At 40.6% G+C, this 21910-nt stretch overlaps 1 protein-coding gene across 2 annotated transcripts in view; it reads left to right on the top strand.

The window, feature by feature from the left end:
- Positions 1-10465, top strand: part of enox2 (ecto-NOX disulfide-thiol exchanger 2) — a 161662-nt gene extending 151197 nt beyond the window's left edge. For both annotated transcript variants that reach the window (XM_044040264.1, XM_044040265.1), the window contains 4 exons: positions 1511-1567; positions 2299-2404; positions 5138-5223; positions 9640-10465. In XM_044040264.1, coding sequence (XP_043896199.1) covers positions 1511-1567; positions 2299-2404; positions 5138-5223; positions 9640-9771 — 381 coding nt within the window. In that variant the 3' untranslated portion in view covers positions 9772-10465. The remainder of the gene's footprint in view (positions 1-1510; positions 1568-2298; positions 2405-5137; positions 5224-9639) is intronic.
- The last annotated feature ends 11445 nt before the right edge of the window (positions 10466-21910 follow it).

Below are 21910 nucleotides of genomic sequence, written 5' to 3'. Positions count from 1 at the left end.
ATCTTTCAGGTATTGTCCCCTATTCCCAGCATCCAAGTGCTAATGTTTGTTAATGCTCCCTGTGCCATCGGTGTAATGAGAGGGAGGCCTGTCATTAAAATGAGCCTCAGGTTCAATCACCTATTAAATTAGACGATAATAATGCAAGCGCCACGCGGGGAGCCGTGTTTTTGCTCTGAGATGTACGGTCTTGACTCCATGCTCTGTATATAAAGCAGAGCTGGATAAGTGATTTGCTAACATTTTGAGATTCCCTCATGTCATCAGTTCCCCTTCACCAGTCCAATCACTGTCCCTGCTGTCTCCGAGCTGTCACCACAGCACTACTAGATCGACTCCAGTGCAGGTCATTGAGGCTATTAACCTTTAAATCATAATAATGATCACAACAAACAGCTTTATCACTTCCCCGGCTATATTTCAGAGCTACTAACAAATTATTAATTTTTTTTTTTTTTTTTGATTTATTTACTGATCAATTCCGTAATAAAGGGGACACTCCACGCTATTGGTTTAATATTCAATTTCTGTAAAGTTGCAGGACTCGTCGGAGAAATAGTGCTGCAGCTGAGATCTAAGACTTTGAGTCCATGATAGTCTTTTTATTAGCACATTAGATTTGTGCAATGTCTGTAATGTTGATGTTCGGAGCTTATCTCTTTACTTTTGCCATAATGTCTGCACTGCAATATCGAGGTAGCTTCTGCTTATGGCTCACTGAAGAGCTGTAGTGGTTGGCGTGTGTGTTGCAGTGATGTAAAGCCTCGTACACTTTTCATGTGGGTTGGAGACCGTTTGATGGATTTTCCTGTAACACCAGCACAGTGGTTCTCAACGGTGTCATGCCACGACCCACTTATCAGGCAGTTTTTTGTTTTTCCTTTCATCCAAGACCTAACCCGTGAGAAAATTCACATTCACATTGACTAACATCCAAGTTTAAAGCCAGAGATGTATAAAGTACTAAAGACCAAGTCTTGGGTATCAAAAAGTGACTTCAGTAGAAGTTGAGGTGGTCTTTGTTTGAATCCTTTTAAACTTTTTAAAGAGTGACAGCCTTAGAACACAGCGACGCCTTAAATAGTGACCTTTTGTGTATTAATTATTAAGTCTAAATATACAGCATGTTTATATATGCTAGAAAATACTTTATGCCAGTGTCACATGGTCAGATTTTATCTTCAGCTAGTGTTTAAAAACCTGGAAAATCAGAAAACGCTCACATTTACATCCGGAGATTATTATTGTTAATTAATTTCGAGTGGATTGTTTTGTTTATTTTTGAAAATGTTGAAGACATCAGAACCTACAAAGGTTTCTATTGTTACAAATCTTCGAGCAGACTGTTTGATGACTTGATGTCATCCATATGGATCTCAGTGTTGTTTTTGCTCAAATTCAGCACTTTTACTGGACATTATTTGTTTTTTTTCTGCACAGCCATTGGTCTATTCTAGAATTAGCCTGTTTCTCACTGGCGTATCTGCCATATGTTTCTTATGTGCCACAGCTGGAGATGTCAAAGCGCGATGACAGAAGCAGGGAGGACAGCACTAATCAAAGCAGTGTAAGTGGAAAAAGGTTGAGCTCCCTCTCTCTCTCCCCACTCCTCTCCAGATAATGCTTGTGTCCTCATTCTCTCATCTTTTTCGGACTTCCCTCTCTAACCTCTTCCAGTGACATGACGGATCATTACAAGGCCAACCCAGTTCACAGCAACTGCATTTGTCGCTGAATAAATCACTCAGACATGGAAATAAAGGAGTCATAAAGTCAAAATGGCTTGCATATGTCTACACACCCACACATTGACACACACGCAGGGTGTTATGGATAGATTAAAAACAGAAAGGCCACCAGGCATCCAACACCATGAGTAGAAATAGTACACACAATACAAACAGCCAAACAAAATCTCCTCTGTCATTTCCCTGCCTTTTTTTTCTGCCACCTGTCGAAGATCAGAAACAGACAGCTTGATCATTTGCCTTCCAAGTCTCTTCTGTTAGTTCTTTCTTTTTATGTTTGTGTGACTTGTACATTTCAATGCTCTATCAAAATTATAGCTGCTGGCTGAATATTCTCCCTCGCCTCATTATCCCCTTTCTCATTGTCTCTTCATGCTGATGTGCCAGTGGTGCAACTTTCTGATGTGTTCGCTCCCACTTTATTTATTTTTTTCTTCAATAGTCTGCAATGCATCAGCTTAATTTTAATATTGTTTACTTCACGTCAGCCACTGTTAGCAGATTCATTTGAGGAAACTGATTTTGCATGCGTGTGTTTGTGGATGTGTAGGAGGCAGCAGTATCAACAGTGGTGTCCTGCAGTCAAGAGAAAGAAGGGCCGGCAGAGAAGGCTTCGCCAAGTCCTGTCCATTCGGAGAGGGAAGCGCTGCTCGTGGGTACGCTAACACCACTCTACACATACATTTAGTGTAATTTTACATTTTTTGAGAATATTCCACACAATGTGAGTACTTTTTTTTAATGGAAACAAATTATGAACACCTTTTAAGATGCCAGTGTGTGCCAAATGAACAACATCTTACCATATCAAGGGACAGAAGTCTTTATACCTGTTCCAAATGGCTGCCGAGGCAATTGTAGCTGCTTCGTGTTTGCTTTCAATCGCCTCACTCATCTTTATCCAAGCACTATTTTGTGGCTGTAGTTCAAATGAGGAAAACCGCCGCAGCTTAGTTGCTTTATGATGCAGGTGGAGGGAGCCGTGTGCTCAGACCACCAACCAAATCAAAGATGCTCAGATCACAATCCGCACGGAGGGAGCGTGACTTTGTTCTCTGCTCCGGATGTCATTACTCCACTGTATCTTTATATATACATAGAAAATAGTTGATGGCTGCTATATTCATGTCTGAAATTCAGCCACACATTTTCAAGACTCTGTAAAGCAAAGCTTGGATTCACGTCTTGTGCTGTTTTCACTGAACACAGGCTGCTTAGCTATTCAGTTAAGCTAAACACTCCCTCCATTGCATTCCAAAAGAAACAGGCGGTTGTTGTATTTCAGCAGTTTTAATAGAAGAAAGTGTGAAACTGGTGCATTAATATACAAGCTGAGTAAGTTAGTAAGTTAACACTATGACTAGCATACTGACACATGGTGGCTAACATGTGGATAAGCTAACAACATAATTAAGTTACAATATCTAGTATGCTAGCAAGCGAACAAAATAATAACTTTTTTTAACATGCTGCGGAAATAATAAATATTTCAATACATAAAACGACAAAGTACTGCAACAAACAACTTACTGACAATGCAGTGTCGATCTTCGACAGAGACAAGGATGATATGGTCTAAACTGAACGGCAGAGGTAAAGGAGACTAAAAAAAGGATGGCTAACCAAAACCTTTTACAGAGCCAAACTACATGGTCAACAAAAAGGTTTCCCAGAAAAACCCTAGGTGGCCAACGAAAGTCCAGGAGGTCCACGACACGTCTGTTTGCATTTATCCCAGGTTCTAAGCAAGAGTATCAGTGAGCAGTTTGTGTGCGATCAGTATTATTTATCATTCAAATGTTTCATGTCTTGCTTCATGCTCTATATCTCAGAAACATACTGGCAGTCAGCACACACAGAGTGGGTGCATGTTGATACAGCAAACGTCTGCTGAAGAACATGATCACTGTTTTTTTAAGGCAAAAAAAACTCAGGCATGCAAGTAAAAGTGGATGAAATTCCACTTCTACATTATCTCTATTTCAGAACATAGACTGCGTATAAGAAATGCACATGGCTGTCAGGTTTGAAAAGTGAAGCCTTGGTTGTAGGAGTTAGCCACCAGAGGGTGAATGGAATCCTGAGTGAAAGAGTCAGTAAACATTTTCCTGAAGAGGTAGTATTTGCTAGTTGTGGGTCTTCTTCAATATGTCTGTGAAGGTTCTCAGTCATCCAAGTCATGGTAGTCTGTAAGGCAGGGGTGTCAAACTCATTTTTGTTCAGGGGCCACATACAGCACAATTTGATCTCAAGGGGTTCCGGACCAGTAAAAATAGTAAAATAATAGCATAATAACCTATGAACAACAAGAACCCCTTTGTTTATTCTCCTTTGTTTTACATTTACTGAAGGATAATTTTACAAAACATGAAATTTCTTGAGAAATATAAGTGCAATTTCAACAATATCATGCCTAAATTTACTATTTACACAGCACACTGGATCTATAAAGGCACAAACATTTAGTCACGGGTATCTGGAGCATTTGACATTACGTTTAGATTAGTGTGACATTTTAACAAATTCATCCTGTGGGCCGATTGGACCCTCTGGTGGGCCCCCGGGCCGTATGTTTGACACCCCTGCTTTAAGGGCTTCAAACGTCTTCAGAGCTGAAGAAGCATTTAAGTACCTAACAGAAGAAATGTCCTCAGGAACAGAAGTCCACAACCCGGTCGGAAAAAGGGCCTTTCTGCATGGAGTTTGCATGTTCTCCCCGTGTGTGATTGGACTGGCGAACTGTCCGCCTAATGCCATATTTCAGCTGAGATTGTCACAGCGCCTCCGCTTTATCCATATGGAGGATAAAGTGGTAGAAAATGGATGGATGACTCCTTGTTTCCGCCGTATTTGCTAACCTCAAGGTGGAAACTACTTCTACTCCTAAAGCTGCTACTGCTGAAGTACTCGTTTCTCTAAAAGGTCTCTAGTGACTGTGGTATTCTTGCTCCAGTGTTTTACCCGATGTTGAGCTTTGTGATTTTTAACACTATGTGTGTTTCGACTGTTGGTCCCTGGATGCTCTATCGGTGGTTTGTAAGCAGAGGTGGAGGATTATCTCTCCCCTGGCCCCATCTGTGGGCTGAGAGCAGATGGTTTGTGAGCTGGGGAAGAGTATGGCTTTGATGAAAGACAACAGCATCAAAGTCGTCATTAAACACTCGGTCTAATCTGGAGCCACAACATACAAGAGGCTCTTAACAGTACTGGGACTCTGGGAGAAGCCACTCACAGCTGATGTTCCACTCAGTCAGAAGAGTGGAGAAGGAGGTTGATAAAGTGTTGGTGTGAACATCTTGGCAGCTTGTCCATGTTTGACAGGCGACTGAAATTGAAGGTATGTGAAATGTCTCTGCATTAATGTTCTGTGTGTTTCTCCCGATCTCTAGGGATCATATCAACATTCCTGCATGTTCACCCGTTTGGAGCCAGCATCGAGTACATCTGTTCCTACCTGCAGCGTTTGGACACCAAGGTAACACACTCACATGAATCAAAACTTCCACAGTGGTGCTGATGAGCAGAGTCCACCCTCAGCGTCACTTCAGATTACAAGCACCCATACAGACAGAGTGTCGGCCCCTCCCTGCAGACTTTGACATATGGGCGTGTAGTTTGCCAGAGTCTAACTGTGCAGTTGAGACAGAGCCTCTCAATGCGTGTGGTGCTCCTAATGCTTTTCTAGCCCTCTCCATAAAAATTGATTCAATTTGAGGAAGGGCTGTTTGGCTAAGGCTGAAGCACTTTCAAAGAATAGTTTGGCACTTTGTAAAGTGTTATAGATCTTCTAATGTTACTCGTGTAAAGAAGTCAGTAAGTGTGTTTTTATACAACAGAACAGAGAGCAGAGTGCGACTAGTCGCTCGTGATCCCTGGCTTTCACCTGTGTTTGTAAACATACACCAGACTCCTCTGTTAAATGTTGAGATTTTAGAAATGTCCTTGCTAAATGTTGGAGATTAACACATGTCTTCAGGTTTTTAAGTCTTTTTAACTGATCTGCAGTTTGTCATTGTTCGGTTTGATTCTTGTGTCGGACGTCGCCGTCAATTTATCGCGTTAATTGCGATTAAATAATTACAGTCATATTTAGCGCACTGTTTAATCTCCAACTTTACTGTTTCTGTATACGAGTTGCTTTTTTATAAAATCCATTTTTATGTGTTTGGCTTCTTGTGCTTGAGTTGTTGGGGGTGGAAAATAATGGTCAGTCGCAGCCACAGCTAACGTTAGCAGCGAAGACGTTAGCAATTTAGCAAGCCATAGCAAAGCTCTTTGCTATGGAACACCCCACGTATGAGCAAGTCTGCAACCGACAGGCTACTTTATATGGACCTGATTTTTTCTTTTTTTAATTTGTATTTTCTAATTATTTGGAGTCTGACAAAAGAACACAGTGGAATGTAAATGGCTGCATCAGCCACTTTTTTTTATTATATATCAATCTTTTGATCCCACGTTGCTTCCAGACGCCATCAACATAAATCTTTTGTTATTCAGAGACTCCTAGTTTACAATTATATACATATATATACTCTCTTTACAAACACTAGTATAGATGCCCTTGTACATAATCAATGCAGCAACAGCAAGACCATATGTGGTTTGCATCATCAAGATTGTGAAAGAACCTGTGAACACACAGCTTTCTTTGATTGTGTCATCGTCCGGATAATATGAGGAACTGCCAGAACATGTTAGTCGCCAGACTTCATAAAGATGGCAGCGTACAAGGACATTGGTAGGCTACTGAACATACGCAGAAAGTAGGAAGACACAGTGTCTGTCCTTGAAAAAAAAAAAAATGCTGCCATACGCTGTTTACTGTTTATGCAAAATTGTATTGAAAAACAGATGGGCAAGTGCTTGTAACTTGGCCTCTGAATTTCTATGGAAACGGGTGTTTTAGTGACTGACCAGACAGCGTGAAGGACGTCACATGAAGTCAACCTCTACAGAGAGCGTCCAAGGAGCAGACCACCGCTCACAGATAGGTGCCAGACTAAACTTTGCCAAAGAGCATGAAAAGAAGCCTGGTGAGCGTTGGCAGCACAGTCTCTTGTCATAGTCACAGTCCTTGGTCAAATGGAACCAAAATAAATGTGTTTGAACCAGATGAAATCCAGCATGTCTGGCGTGGTCTCGCTCAGGACTTCTTCAGTAACTGCACAGCACCAACCGTGGAACACTGGTGGAACAAAGGTGTAGAGGAGATGTCTATCTATCTATCTATGTATCTATCTATCTATCTATCTATCTATCTATCTATCTATCTATCTATCCATCTATCTATCTTTTGTAGTTCTATTAGGGAGAGATTTACAAAGCATTTTTCCAAAATGTCACATTACTCGTTTAACTAATTAGGTAATAGATGAAGATTGTGTGAATTGATTTTTTTTCGTAAAGAGAATTTGACAGGAATTGTTTCTAGTAGCTGTTTAAATCTCGGTTCCTGTTCCCAGTCCTGTGAAATATCCACTTGAATTCATCTGCAACACAAATGAACCCCTTATCAAAGCTTGTATCACACTCCACACTTTTTTATTAGCAGAGACCAATGCAATACATTATCGTCTGTGCTTCTCTTTAACCGACTGTTGCTGGTAATTATGTAAATTCTCGCTAATTCTGCTCAAACGAAAAGCTCCACCAAGAGACGGAGACGCATCACTCTGTGCAATCAGGAGTAAAAATGTTTCTGTTGTTTAGCTGCTGGGACCGAGATTATAATGACTGCTTTCGAGACACAGTTTCTTTAGGAATGGGATTCTTTTGCAATTTTAGATGTGAATTTGATCAAACAGAAAGGAAATATTCATACGGATGTATGAGCCAGACACAAACTGCATAATAAGCCATCAGACATGTACACGTATACATTTGGTAGAACTGAAATACCCTGAGAATCTATAATAGTTAAAGTTCAACTTTAAGTCCGTTTTTTCTTACTTTTCCTGCCTGAAATGTCATTTCTCTATATGTGTCTGGCGGGTTCTGTGATTTCCCCTGATAATGGAACATATTAAAACGAGATCCTTCATCCTGGCACTTAAAGCCAAACGCCTCCCGCTCTCACCCAACACTTGTAGTTCTGTCTCTGTCTGGCGAAACACAGCTATTTTATCCCTGTTTTTCTGAGAAGGAATTTCAGATATATTATTGCTTTTTCTCCACCACTTACACAAGGTTTTCAAAATGCCAACTTTCAGTGTCATCGCCCAAAAGATTAATGGCCATTTTCTGGCTGTACTCTACGCCCCAGATGGGAAGATATTCAGGAGAAATGGCAGATGTCTCTGCTCCCTTTATAGTCAAAGTCACTGACCAAACTGAAAACACATTAAAAAAACCTGGTATAAATCTCTCAGACTTTCAGGCTGTTTGAGCTTACTCATCATTTATAAGAAATAATTCATCATCTGCAAAACTTTTGTCTCCATGCATCAAAAATAACAACCCTTACTCACTGTCACACATGCAAGTAATAGTGTGGCTGTCATCTCTCATGCCTTTTAAAGTTTTCGCTCCAGTTTGTGTGTGTGTGTGTGTGTGTGTGTGTGTGTGTGTGTGTGTGTGTGTGTGTGTGTGTGTGTGTGTGCGTGTGTGTGTGTGTGTGTGCGTGCTCGCCCACCTTCTCTGTCCTTGTGCGTCTGAGTTTGCTTGTGCATCTGTTGTTCCCACACTGATTCTCCACAATACACATCAAGCAGCCCACAGAGTTTTGTCAGTATCACTGGCCAGATTCCCCAAACAACAAGCCTCAGTCCTCCCTGCTTATCGCGTGGCTCCAAACACGGCTCCGTTGTGCGTGATGATAATGAATATCTTCATGATTGACCTTAATGTCTCCTGACACCAGTACATGGCCTTGAACAATGTTGTTATTGATGCAAGACAGTGCGGGGTGTCCTCAGCAGTCTCGTCTGTCACCTCAGCATTTCTATCGACGGGTGATGTGAGACAAATGATGCTCAGTCAGGTGGTCGCTTTGATGTCACTGTCAATTTACGCACACCGTGATTATCAGATTGCGTTTTGAGAGTGGCCACGGAGAACGTAAATAAGGAAAAGCTGTAGTGTGTTACTTTTAAATATAAACAAATGTCTGTTGTATTCTTTGTGTTTCTCAGTGAGGTTTAAAACTTGGTTTAAAATCGGACGCGTCACCCGGTGACATTCCTGCACTCCTACACAGAAAGTGATTCGTTTTGTGACAAGTCAGGCGGAGGCAACAGCATCATTGTGCTAGTAAAGCGGAATAGCTGCAAAAGGGGTTGGAGTACGACTGAAAAACCCACGAAAAGTGAATCTAAGGGTGCATTCACACCAGCCCTTCTAAATCCAATCCTAACTATTCCTGGTGAAAGAGCGTGCTGTTGTGTGTTCATCGCTTCATGGCGTGTGAACGGTGATCCTCTGACCTGTGTGAACGCAGCTTAAAAAGTGCACTGAAGAGCAGAGAAACCAGTCCTGATGATGCGGTGATGTTGACGCAGGATAAACAATCAGTGTGTCCCGTCAGACTGTATGATTTCATGTTTACAAACCAATCAAGAGCGAAAATGCAAAAGTGTTTTGTTCCCTCCCCCAAGGAGCTTGTTAAATCAAAAAGCTAAAGGATTTTTTCCACATTTTCCCCTGATAGAGACCAAAAATGTCACTATTGCTTTGACAAAAACGAAATCATATAAAAGCACCTCACATAGGTCTGTGTTAAAAAATACCCCACACATTTTAATCTGTAGTGACATTGTGGGAAACTGAGCGGCCTTGGCAGAGAGTGCTCCTCTAGCTTTTTATCTTTGTCTGGGTGGAGTGAATGAAAACGCAGCTGGAAAACATGACATTGAATCTATGCGTAGTTAATGTGTTCTGTGGATCTGTGCAGATCAACACTGGCGAGGTGGAGGCTCTTCTGTCGCGGCTGCCGTGCACCTTCCGCCAGGAGTTGACCGGGGTCGGTGCCAGTCTGGAGAAGCGCTGGAACTTCTGTGGCTTCCAGGGCATCAAGAACACATAAACTCTGCTGATGTCGCTTCGGGGGAAACGCGGACGAGACGGCAAAGCACACGGACACTGAGGAGATGTGGAACAATGTAAAAGCCCGCAGACATCGCCGTCTGTGGACTGTACCGACACATAACAGTGAGCGTGCGTCGCGAGATCTGAGAGGAATGTTATTTCATGATCATTTCAGGGACTCGGCGGAGGTAGGTGGCGGAGACATAACAACAACGCAGCATCTCCATGGTTACGGGAGCGTTGACACCAAACCATGATGGTAGAAGTCCTCGTGAGATCTGTCAGAACTTGCAGTTTTCTGAGTGCTAATCTTTTTTTTTTTTTAGAGTTTGCAACTCAACAGAAAATCACCAAGTCCTTCAGTGAGTGGATTATTACAAAGTCGTCACGCACATGGGCAGGACACGGTACATTCTGAGCCTGCGGTTGGCTCTGCATGGTGTCGACATAGGCCAGGACTACAGGGTTAAACGAGGAGGGTTATCAGGGCTGGACTGAACACTGCAATCCTCTGAACCCTTTGGCCTCTCCCTCCCTCTGTGTCTCTTTTTGCTGTTGCTGGTTTGTATCATAGATCAAAAATGGATATATTTCTTCATTTTCTGTAAATGCTGTTAACAGTTGCATAGGATCATTTGTTGTAATACACTGTAAATGCTTGGATGATATTTTTGATTATAAAAAAAAAGATGTTTGAGTATATAAACATGTCGTGAGTTTTTTTGTGGTTTTTGTGTGCTTCCAGGGTGATTGTGCAACTTTTCAGGTCCAGCGTGTAAAAAAAAAAGGAAGTGACATCGACTTCTACACTTCCCCTCAACCTTATCTCTTTACCAAGCCAAGCATCTGCATATCAGAAAGGATGTCTGTAAACACTCTTTCCTCTTCTCTGTTGGTTTATGCTTCAGGTTTGAACACTTTGTTGAAATCCTTGTAGCCATCAGTATATGTACAGCTGTCTCTCGTCCTCACACTCCTGTAACAAACGTGACCGATCGTTTTGTTCGATTGATTTGCTGTTGCGCCTGTCATTAACTGTAACTACCTGCACAGTTTCTTGTGTTAATGTTGACCGTTTCCCACAGTTTTGGACACGGCGTAGTCGATATCAGTGTCTTTGCAGCGCACTCTCCTCCTCCTCTTCCTCTTCTACTATAACCAGTGAGAGCTCTGTGTATAGAAATAGACGTGGTCTTCTGGTTGCTAAACAAACCACTCACACAAGACGTGTCTTATCGTTTATTGTCCTCTAAGTAGGAATATAATTGACAAAATTTACATCATGTTCTATTGAAGCAGATCTGAAACTAGAGAGACAATTAACCTAAGTGAGAAGTCGGCTCATTTTCCCATAGACCTTCTTTCAAACTAGGGGTTGTTTTTTGGCACCCAGTGGAGTCGCCCCCCGGTGGCTAACTGTTGCTTAGGCGTCACTTTTCAAACCTGGAGACTGTGTTCAATTGTATATACAGTACATCCATGTGTCTGTGTGTTTTGACAAGAGGGCAGAGAGGACGGTGTGGTGACGGTGTGGCGCGATATTACAATCATTTACAGTCTTTTTTGATGGCTATCGGGTCGTGATCGACACGTGGTGACGCGGTGAACGTCTCCGTCCGTGTTTGTACCCACTCTTGGGCGAAGGTAAACATAATTAATTCCCTTTATGTTACTCACTCTGCACTCGAGGCTCGATGTAGAACATTTCATAACGGCGTTTGTATTTCTGAAAACCCAATTAGGTGCCGTCTCTCAGCCGGGCTGAAGGCGTAGCGCCCGCCACATCACACTTATCTGGAAAATACACCTGAGGGATCACATTAGTGATGTGTAATTGGTGAGGCAGCCTCTGTGTGTGTGTGTGTGCGTGTGTTTCCTGGCATGGTACATAAGCACAAATGTTTGTGTACCGCGTTCCCGGATCCATATATTAAGTGGTTATACAACACTCTACATAAGGGAGTTTTCATCTCCACCTCAGCCAGATAGAGAGAGAGTTCTTACCGCCAGGACTGCAGGTTCCTCCCAAAAGCCCAGTCAAGCGTATTTAATGCACCTCTGTTGGCCCCCGTTGCTCTGGGAAACAAAGGTTTATCGTTACACATGATTTACTCTCGTTTGCCTCCTCCATCTCCTACGGGCATTGCATTTGGAGAGAATTAGCAAACATGCACTTGTCAGCATATGAGTCCTTATACCTGAATTAATAATAGAGAATGAGTATGTTTTGCCTACAAGCTCATACAAGGTTTTCCTTTTGTACGCGTGTATCCATTATTAATGTCATTGCTTTGAAAAGGAAAGGAAAGGAAGTTTCATGTCAGAAATGCAAACGGTCTGTCGTGGGAGTGGAGTTGTTTGCATGTTAAGTACAGTAAAAAAACTATTTAGTGTGCTGGCTCTTGTCAAGCTCAATTAGGGAAGAGTGAATGCATTCTTTTTCACATTATATACATGAACTCGACAGCTCAGCCTCTTTCCTGTTGTTGTTGATGTTTCACATGAATAAGAAAATGCAAAATCCGGTGAACACGACGTTGCCTGCGCTGTAAGACTCGATCCGAGCTCTGCATCCCCGACGACGACTGGCCACTCCATCTCACTCTCACTCGTTGAGGTTTGTTACTTGCTCACCACGACACAAACACAACACAAACACGCTGCACTCTCTCCTTCCAGGAGCCTCTCTGTCTCACATTTCCTCCTCGACAGAGACGTGACCCCCGACGCGCTGATGGATCGGGGGGGGGCTAAGCGGAAAAAAAACACAGCTTGCAATTAATCTCTTTTACGTCCGTTTGTGTGCGAGTGTGAGACGAGCGCACAGAAACATCAGGTTCTCGGGAATCCTACGTGGAGGTAAACACAGACTAATTAAATCCAGCAGCAGTCCCTGGTGATTTCGTGTCTCCATTTGCTGTCTTTTCATTGCGGTGACACAGGCTTGTGACTCCTCATTAATTCAATTCAAGGTGTGTATGGGAGCAAAAAGCAAAAAAGAAAAAAGCTCTTCAAAGTGATTTAGCTCACCGGTGCTGATGATGCCACAGGTTAACTGCAAACCCGCAAAGTCTGTGTGAGAGCGACGAGTGAGTTTGGCTGAGGGCGTCCACTGAAGCTGAATACTGAGCCTGAATGTTAACTTAATGTCATTAGTGTCATTGTCGGGGGTTTGAGTTTCTTTGAAAGATTTCCTAAATGCCTTTATGCGTCCTCACACCACGTCTAAGATAGGGTATAATTGGACGCGAGGAGATAAGCGGGTTCTTTATAGGTTGATATCATGATTCCCAAAGCTGCCCTTAATTACCTTCTTCTCTCGTGTTGTTTCCTGAAGGCATCCTCATCTCCTTCATTATATTTAAGGCTTCCCTTGAAGAAGCAGGTGAGTGTGTTCTCTGTGTGTGTGTGTGTGTGTGTGTGTGTGTGTGTGCACCACACATGATCCAAACTAAGACCAACAGTCACCTCTAAAAGCAGATTAGAAGAACACCGAGGGGTTTCATGTCCACATTATCCACGGACCGCCGACTTCACAGTTGACTGGGCCGCGTGCTGTCACCAGGTAAATCACTACATATCCCAATCTTAACTTGGATCCATCGCTGGATGTGGTTGGGCGCATGATTCAACAGCTCCTCCTGTTGAGCGTAACAGCAGCTACAACCTCCCACTGTAATTATTCAGCCAGTGGGCCAGAGCCTGGGGTGATTTGCATTGACAGTGGGTGTATGGCCACAGCACTGGAGGGGGACACGTTGGCAGGGGTTTTGTATTAATAAAAGCTGCATGGCCCTCGTTAATTTATATATGCAAAAGCACTTAAAATTGACTCGGTGGTTTCCATGGCGTCGCCGTCGCTGCGGCACAGATGCAGCAACCGAAAAACAGTTGCCTTCGGGCACTTTGGAATGAAATCCCAGAAACGAAAAGCATGCAGTATTAAAGCTAGAACTAAAGAGATTTCTATTTCTTTGAACATTATTACTTCGGCAAGAAGCAAATTGTGTTTTGTATAATTTTTTTGTTTACTGCATTTTTTCCGGTATGCTGGGAGAATTGCATTCACTTTTTGCCTGAATGAATGGCAACTGTGGCAAATGATTTCTTTACATTGTGCTCTCTGGGGTGTCTGAGCACCGGGTTTCAGGATGGAAATTTCCATGTGACATACAGTGCCTCTCATTGTTATTATCCAATCTATATTTTTCCCTCCTTTCTTCCTCCTACACATGGAAACTTTTTATGCAAAATTGCATTATTGATGCTAAATGTTATTGTCTTTGTACAAAGGGGAGACTGGCAAAGAAGGACTTTGTGGCATCGTCTTAACTGCTGTGTTTTGTTTTGTTTTTAAATCGTGCATATGACCATGAACGGAAAAAAAAAGAGGCACAGCAACAAGGTACAAAAGATAAAATCACTATCATATCAATATCATAACGCGGTGGCGTTCTGGACGAGCTGGAGTCAGACAGATTACGGGTCTGAGCTTCACATACAAAGACTATAGATAACCCAGCCGAGGTGTTATGAAAGCATGGATCAGTGTCTCTAAAACTCTGGGAGGGAGAGAGGCCTTCACCTTGGCGATGAGCCTTAGCTTTGAAAAACCTGGACTTAACGAACGCCAAGATCTGTTTATCAAATTTGAAAGCACTGGTCGCCGGTTACTTGCCCCTGAGCGAGGCACACAATCCCCCATTGCTCCCCCGGCGCAAATAAATGCTGCCCACTTGTGTGTGTGTAGTAATTCTAGGTTAAATACAGAGGACATTTACTATCAGTAATTGGTGTGTGTGTGTTTGTGTGTGTTTGTACCCCATAAGCAGCCTCTTCCACATCAAAACCAAGACTCTGTACTTTGCATTCATGGTGTTCTCAACACAGAATCATTATTTAATGCAGTTCTCTGGTCTTGACCAAAGATCCTCCTGCAGTAACATCCATCCGTGGCCTTTCTGGCCTATTAGACGGTGAAAGCAGTGAGTCTGATCAGTGTGTTTGATCTGAAATGTCAGCACATTGCGGCTCACGCCAGGTTGGACGGGACTGTGAAAGTCTCTCCTAATGAGCGATGGCCACTCGTCATGCTGTTATGAATCCACTGACCTTTACCTAAGATGAATTGCTGTGCTCCAACGGCAATTATCTGCACAGAGGAAAGTTGTACAGGGGGGAAAAAAAGTTTATTTTTAGACACGAGATGTGGTTTGGTTTCGGCCTAACTTCTTTGACAGGTTCTTCTTCGAATGTGGCCCTTAGACAATGAGAGTTGAGCGTTTCATTAAATCTGGCAGCAGAGCTGGTAAACCTAATGAAAGACCCATGTGGTGTTTTGTGCTAAGTGGCTGTAGGATTTTCATTAAGTACCTGTTTAACTGCCTGAGTGGCAGCAGCACACGTGGGTATTTTGTGCTTTGAGCCTTTAAGTACAACACACACGCTCTTGCATAATAGCATTTGTGTCAATACATTAAGGAGATAGTTCTGGAAAACCTCAGTCAGGATAGTGTTATGTTGTGATATTAATATTCGTCGTGATGAGTATATTTTCTGGGAAATTGGGTGAAACTGGTAAGACTTTTACTGGATCACTGTCAGAGTTCTTCATTCCATTAAAGTCAAACATGGTTTTATTACCCAGTGATGGTCCTAGAATAACAATATTAATGCAAATAATCAGCCGATCACAAGGAAATGTGATATTGCTGTAATTGAATCAGTCAATCTTAATTTATATCGCACTTTTCATACAAATGAAATGTCCCACAGAGTGATTTGTGTCACATAAATCATAAGCAGAATTCAATTTAATGTAGTGAATGAGCCAAATAAATAAAAAGGATTTCCATTAAAACATTAAAAGCCAGACCAAAAAAGGTGAAAAATAACAACTGTCTCTAGTGTTCACAGAGAACGGTCAGAAAAAGACAAACTGTCCACTGAGCAGAAGCTCTCTGGGTGAAAATGAATGAATGAATGAATGTTATGAAAAGATATAAAAGGCAGCAGGAACGTGGTGCACAGAGGATTTTCTCTGAATGCACAACGTGTTGAAGTGTAAAACAGATGGAGCGACAGCAGCGGACGACCATGCCACTTTATTAGGTGTTTTGTGTATCTAATAAAGTGGCCAGTTACTGTGAAATGGCGGCAATTAAATCTGAAGGACAAACAGTCGTATAACGTGATTTCATCATATGTTAGCGAGTTACTTTATTACAAGTAAATGCAGGTAAATTTGTTGCTGACACACATTATTATCTATTAATGAAATAGCAGCATTCTGCACATAAGAAATAGACTGAAAAGGTGTCGGCTGAAACGCATGTTTATTTTGCCTACACTGGGGACTAATGTTACCTGTCAGCGTGCGATATATAAAACAAAAACAACAGGAAAATACATTTATCTCCAGACAAGATATTACTCTATCTTTATATTTGTCTTCGTGTTATTTGAGTGCAAATATTGATGTGCATCATTTTGAATTCCTCTGTACAGATAGATAGATAGATAGATTTTATTTGAAACACATGCAACATTTAATGACAACAGATTTACATTTCCATCTTGTCACGTTTGAAACACTTAAGTAAGTATACACTTATGTACCTATCCCCATTCCGATTACACAACTCAATTTATAGACTACTTTATCCCCAAATATTTACATATTTACAGTATTTTACTTAATGTTATTAATGCTCTCAGTACAACACAAGAACACAAATTTTAATATATCTGATCGTCATGAATATACTGTACATATACTATATATATACTATACATAATAATACCCTTTGAGGTACCCCACGTTATATTCATACATCCAGATTTATATAGAGAAATATGTCATTTTCAGAATCGTGTTGTTAAAGAGTGCATGTGATCAAGTCAGTATTATTTATTGGGGACAATTTATAAAGATAAAAAGGGGCCAGTGAGACAAAATCCATTATTTAACCTGAAAACAGAATATACCCGCGGAGTCACATTATCAACTCAGGATGGATGGAGAATATCTCATTTCACTTCTGAGTGGGTTGGAAGTGATAAACAGAGAGGGAGGAGTCAATCGTGCAGATGAAATAGCAGCTGGAAGAGGAATAGTTTCAGACCTGTCAGCCACAGGATGACTGGTTACCACCTGTCACACTGATCATCACCATCACTTCATGTAAACTTGCCACAAACAGCTGACTGATCACTAAGTGTCGGTATGGAATTAAATCTTTGGATAATGTTTTTTAAGTATTTTCAGTCAGGGATCAAAGTTTAACTGGAGTACAAACATCCTCCAGACTAATGGCTAGGCTCTCGTCATATAGGATGACTCATGGATGGAGAGAGTTGGATTAATAATGTCAGTCTACATCTGACTAAAAGTAAAAGATTACAGAGGAAATCCATGTTACATTTCCACGTGATTAAGTGTGAAAGGGTTGTGGCTCTATAAATAGAGGTGTATGAATACATGTAATCAGCAGAGATGATGCGAAATGTCATTAATAAACAAATTTGCTGCTGTCTTGACAATATACATATATGTATATATGTATACACAAAACGTTTTAAATACAATTAAATATTCATTTATTCATTGTCCACTGTGTTATCCTCCACATGAGGGTCAGGAGTCACTGCAGCCAATCCCAGTTGAAAGAGAGTGAAAGGCAGGGGTCACAGCCTGGACAGTCCGTCACAGGGACAGCACACATAGGAATTAACAACCATTCACTCTCACATTCACACCTACGGTTAATTTAGAGTGTTTAATTAATCTCTGCATGTTTTTGGGCTGTGTGAGGAAACCAGAGAAAAGACACATGCATGCACACACGGGGAGAACATGCAAAGTCTATGCAGAAACACCCTTGTTTGACAAGACTACAGTGCGAGCCACTACTCCACCGCGTGGATCGCTTTATTTAAATATAATGATTTAAATCCAACTGCAGTGATTCTTATTTATGACGGAGTGTTAGTCATTCTGAAGTTTGAAAAAAAAATCTTTCGAGAATAAAGTTGTACTATTACGAGAAAAAACGTAACATTGTTTATTTACATTTATTATGTATTATTTTGATGATTACAGCCAAGTTCAAAAACAGACTTAGTTTTTTTCGCAATCTTTTCAAAGTCCTGATGCTGATGATAATGTGGTGCTGTGTGAGATTTGGTATTTCTTCATTTGTGAAGCCCAAATCTAAATGTAACTTCACGAAATGTCCCCCATTTCCTCATCTTGATGCAGGTCGCAACTGAGATTTTGCTTAAATAATAATTATGACTTTAGTCTCATAATATTATCACCTTATTCTCGAAACATTATGACTTTGTTCTTGAAAGATTGCGACTTTAGTCTTGAATGATTACAACTTCGTTCTCGAAAAATTAAGACTTTATTCTCGAATGATTAAAAATAAATAAATAAATAAATCTTCAATTTGGCCCTAATACTCTGTCGTACTTATTGCGGTTTGCTAGGAAATAAATAAAACCAGAACAAAAATAATAATCTACTGTTATGTTTTTCAACAAAGTAGCTGATTTATATTGCAAATGCGCAGACATTGTAGTCACTTAAGGCCAACTACACTGAGAAGGTAAAACTATATTCAAATGGATAAAAGTGCACTCCAATAGACCTTCGGTTATTAAACTCAATTTATAAAGATGTCGTTTTGTTGTGCTGTGGAGGATTTTTCTTTATTTACCACAATAATACAGTATAAATATTAGATATTCGCTGTCATTGTAAACTCAAGGAATTATGATTTATTTTTGCCTTAGAGTGCATTATAACACATAGTTACTGTAAAAGCTGTGTGTATAATACTATTGTTTGTTGTGATATCAATTTATGTTCTCTGTGTTCATGGGCCACTGGGATTATCTAGTATCTGTTATGCAATATTAACTGAAATACTGGAGACACAAAACATCTGAATTATATCTAAATATCTTAAGAAAACAAAGGGAAATACTGTTTTTTTTTATTATTATTACCTATCACTGACTATATGCTTTAAACCTCTCAGTGGCAGCCACTTCTTGTAAATGACATCCCACTGTTACACTCTTCAGATTTATTTCCGACTTGTGAATGTGCACGGGAATATAAAGATTAATGGAGCTTTAACAATCACCACACCTGAACGTTTAAAAATTGTTATAGTTATAAACGCTGTAAAACCAGCATGGTATTGTGTCATTTTCACTCCGCAGCCTTGTGGGCATTTATTCCCACAGCACTTTTTTTTATTCTTTCTTGTAAACTCTTTCTCACTCACTGTAATCACTGCAAATGTTAATCAACATTAATAATAACTAGCAAGGATCATTTATGTATGAGGAACCCAGGCTTTCTCGGTGCAGTCGCCCTGACTGAACCCGCGAAGCGGAGTGTGTGAGTGAGTGTCATTAAAAGTGCATCAGCCTTCACTTAATGTCTTTTGATTCCGTTGCGGCACAGCTTGATCAAGATCCCAAGGATACGTCGGAGCAAAATCAACAGTGACAGCCCTTGAGCTTTTCACTCAACGCATGACTAACTCCTTGTTAACGCTGACGGATTGTCAACTTGTGAGTTTTCTTTTCCCAAAGTTACATCAAGAGGTTTTTGTAGTTCCTGCAGAAGTTGCATCACCACAAGTGCAAAAATCTTACATCTGGTGATTTAAGCTGCATACACTACACACTTTCAGACAATGATTGCTTACACACACATGGTTTCGTTTTCCACATTAAGTGTGATGAAAACCTTACCACTTGATTGTTTTTGTGTCTTAGATGCACCTTCAAAAACACCCTTTTTTTGTTGCTTACTTTAACCATAAAATGTCATGTTACTAAGTGCAGTTATTTGCAATTCACAGCATGTCAAAATACCCTTTTGATTTTGCATGTTAAATTTGAAATTTGAACAGTATAAACAGTATTTTTTGAGTCTCTCAATGTTTCTTTGTCTCTCAATGTGCAACATGTAAAGCTATACAAATTGCACACATCATTTCTTTTCTTTTTTAATTTTTTTCAGTCTTTATCATACATATCAAACATTAATTCATTTTAAAAGTTTTTGTCATGATGCATCAAAAATAGTGATTTGAATGGGTTTCAATGAGCACATTTTTGTGTGTAAGGTGTGTTAGTGTGAGTATTTATTTAGTAGTTTACAATAGACTAACAATAACAAGTTGGGTCTAGGTGGGTTTAAGGGTTAACCAAAAGCTTCAGTACGCAGGATTGCCGTAGATCGATGATTGCTGATTTTCCCACCTGCATGTTATTAAATACACAAACTCATTTCATTTCATACGCAACACAGACGACCCGAGGTTTTATTACATTTATTGTCCAACTCTCTTTGCTTTTTATAGATTTCTTTGCAGTGTAGGCAGTTCTTGCCAGTGCTGGAGGAGCAGTCATTCCACCAGGAGGAGGAGCCCACTCTCTGTGAACTCCACTGAAGCCTCACATGATGCTATGACTTTAGTTACAGAGGTTAGACAATGTGCAGTTATGTGTTGTTATCTCTCAGAACACTTAATTTACATTATGCTGAAAGGGTAATTATTGATCCATAATGTCAAAGAATTCTGTATCATCAACAGAACCACAGTTAACAAACAACAAGTGGATTCATTTCGGGGAAAAATACTTCCAGCTCATGGACAGATTACATTTTCTATTTGGGTTGAAATACCTTCTTACAAACAAGAATTAGAACTAGTTTGGTGGAACGCAGCATCTGTTTATGGAGATTTTATGAAGAGTCACATCTTATATATGATGTAATTTACCCTTACTTTGGTTTATTTCCTCATCTTTTTTGTGTAAAAAATGGTATACTTTGTGTATTGTGCACTGACATACTGTGAAAGAGGGATATTATTATTAGATTCTTCTTCTTTCTGCTTCCTTTTTCATTCTTTTCGGTGTTATTTTCGCTGGAAAAGATTCGTTTTATACATTTAAATTCTTAAATGAATGAAATAATCCTGACAAACAAACATGTTCATCAGTAGCACCTGTCATCACGTTGATTGGAAGAAGAATAATAAGAGTTCATGACGTCCTGCATGATTAATGTCAAGTTGCTCTGCTTTTATGTCGGCGTCACAGCGCTGGCACTAACCGCCGTTGCATTTGTGTAAATAATAAGAAACCTGCATTGTAATAAAAGCATAAAAAGTTAATTAGAATGTGGAAAGCTACTGGCTGGTTTATGAATATTAATGAAATATGATTATTCTCCAGAAAGAAACAAACAAGCTCTACATTTATGTGCTGGCACATTTAGAGGGAGTTCTCCTCTGAATACTGTTCATAAATATTGGCAGTCTACCATTCCTATACTATATTTAATAATTAGTCAGGTGTAGGCAACACAATGGAGATGTTAGAGTCATTTCAGATCCATCCACAAGTGTAAAATCCAGCTCCAGTTTGTCTCTGTCTCTTTTTATAGACCTACCATCTCGAAACTACAGTTATTCGACAATCACAGCCATACGGGAGAGGGAGAGAAACTCATTTATTTTCGGATGGTGGCCTCAATGGGCCATTAATAATGTCAATTTACTCCCTACAGCAAAGTTCACGGCACGGTAGGGGACCATGAGAAGATATTCTGAGGCCGTGACTGTGTAAATGTGAACAGTGAGCAAGTTCAAATGTAGCCAGGGAAGCAAGCGGCGTATGTCATATAAGCTGTCAACTCTGTGTGAACTTCAGGTTTCTGGAGTTTTAGAATGATGAATCATTTCCACTTTAATGACACCACACTTCTGTATTGTGCTCCAGACTCCACTATGGCGTGGCAGTTATCATAAATGTCCCAGGAGGTTGATACTGAAGCCTGAGATTCGGGGCATTGATTGCAGGAGTTCAGCAAATTTTCCCAGCTCAGTAAAGTGAGATCCTGTCGATGATTTGCCTCACCGTTCCTCGTATTGCTTTTTCTGTCTGTCAGCAGAGCAGAGCTGCCAGTGAGATGGCATTATTGTATTATTAGAGTCGGAGCTGCAGATGCTGCAAAGTAAAGTAGAGTCTCGGGCCTATAAATGCTGTTAAAATGTGACAACACAACAACTGTGGTGTAACTGCTGGATGTAACTGAACGCTGT

The sequence above is a fragment of the Solea senegalensis genome, linkage group LG12 (assembly GCF_019176455.1).
Source record: "Solea senegalensis isolate Sse05_10M linkage group LG12, IFAPA_SoseM_1, whole genome shotgun sequence".
In the NCBI taxonomy this organism is placed as follows: domain Eukaryota; kingdom Metazoa; phylum Chordata; class Actinopteri; order Pleuronectiformes; family Soleidae; genus Solea; species Solea senegalensis.
The sequence above is the reverse complement of the archived record's forward strand: the minus strand, read 5'-3'. Positions and strand labels throughout refer to the sequence as shown.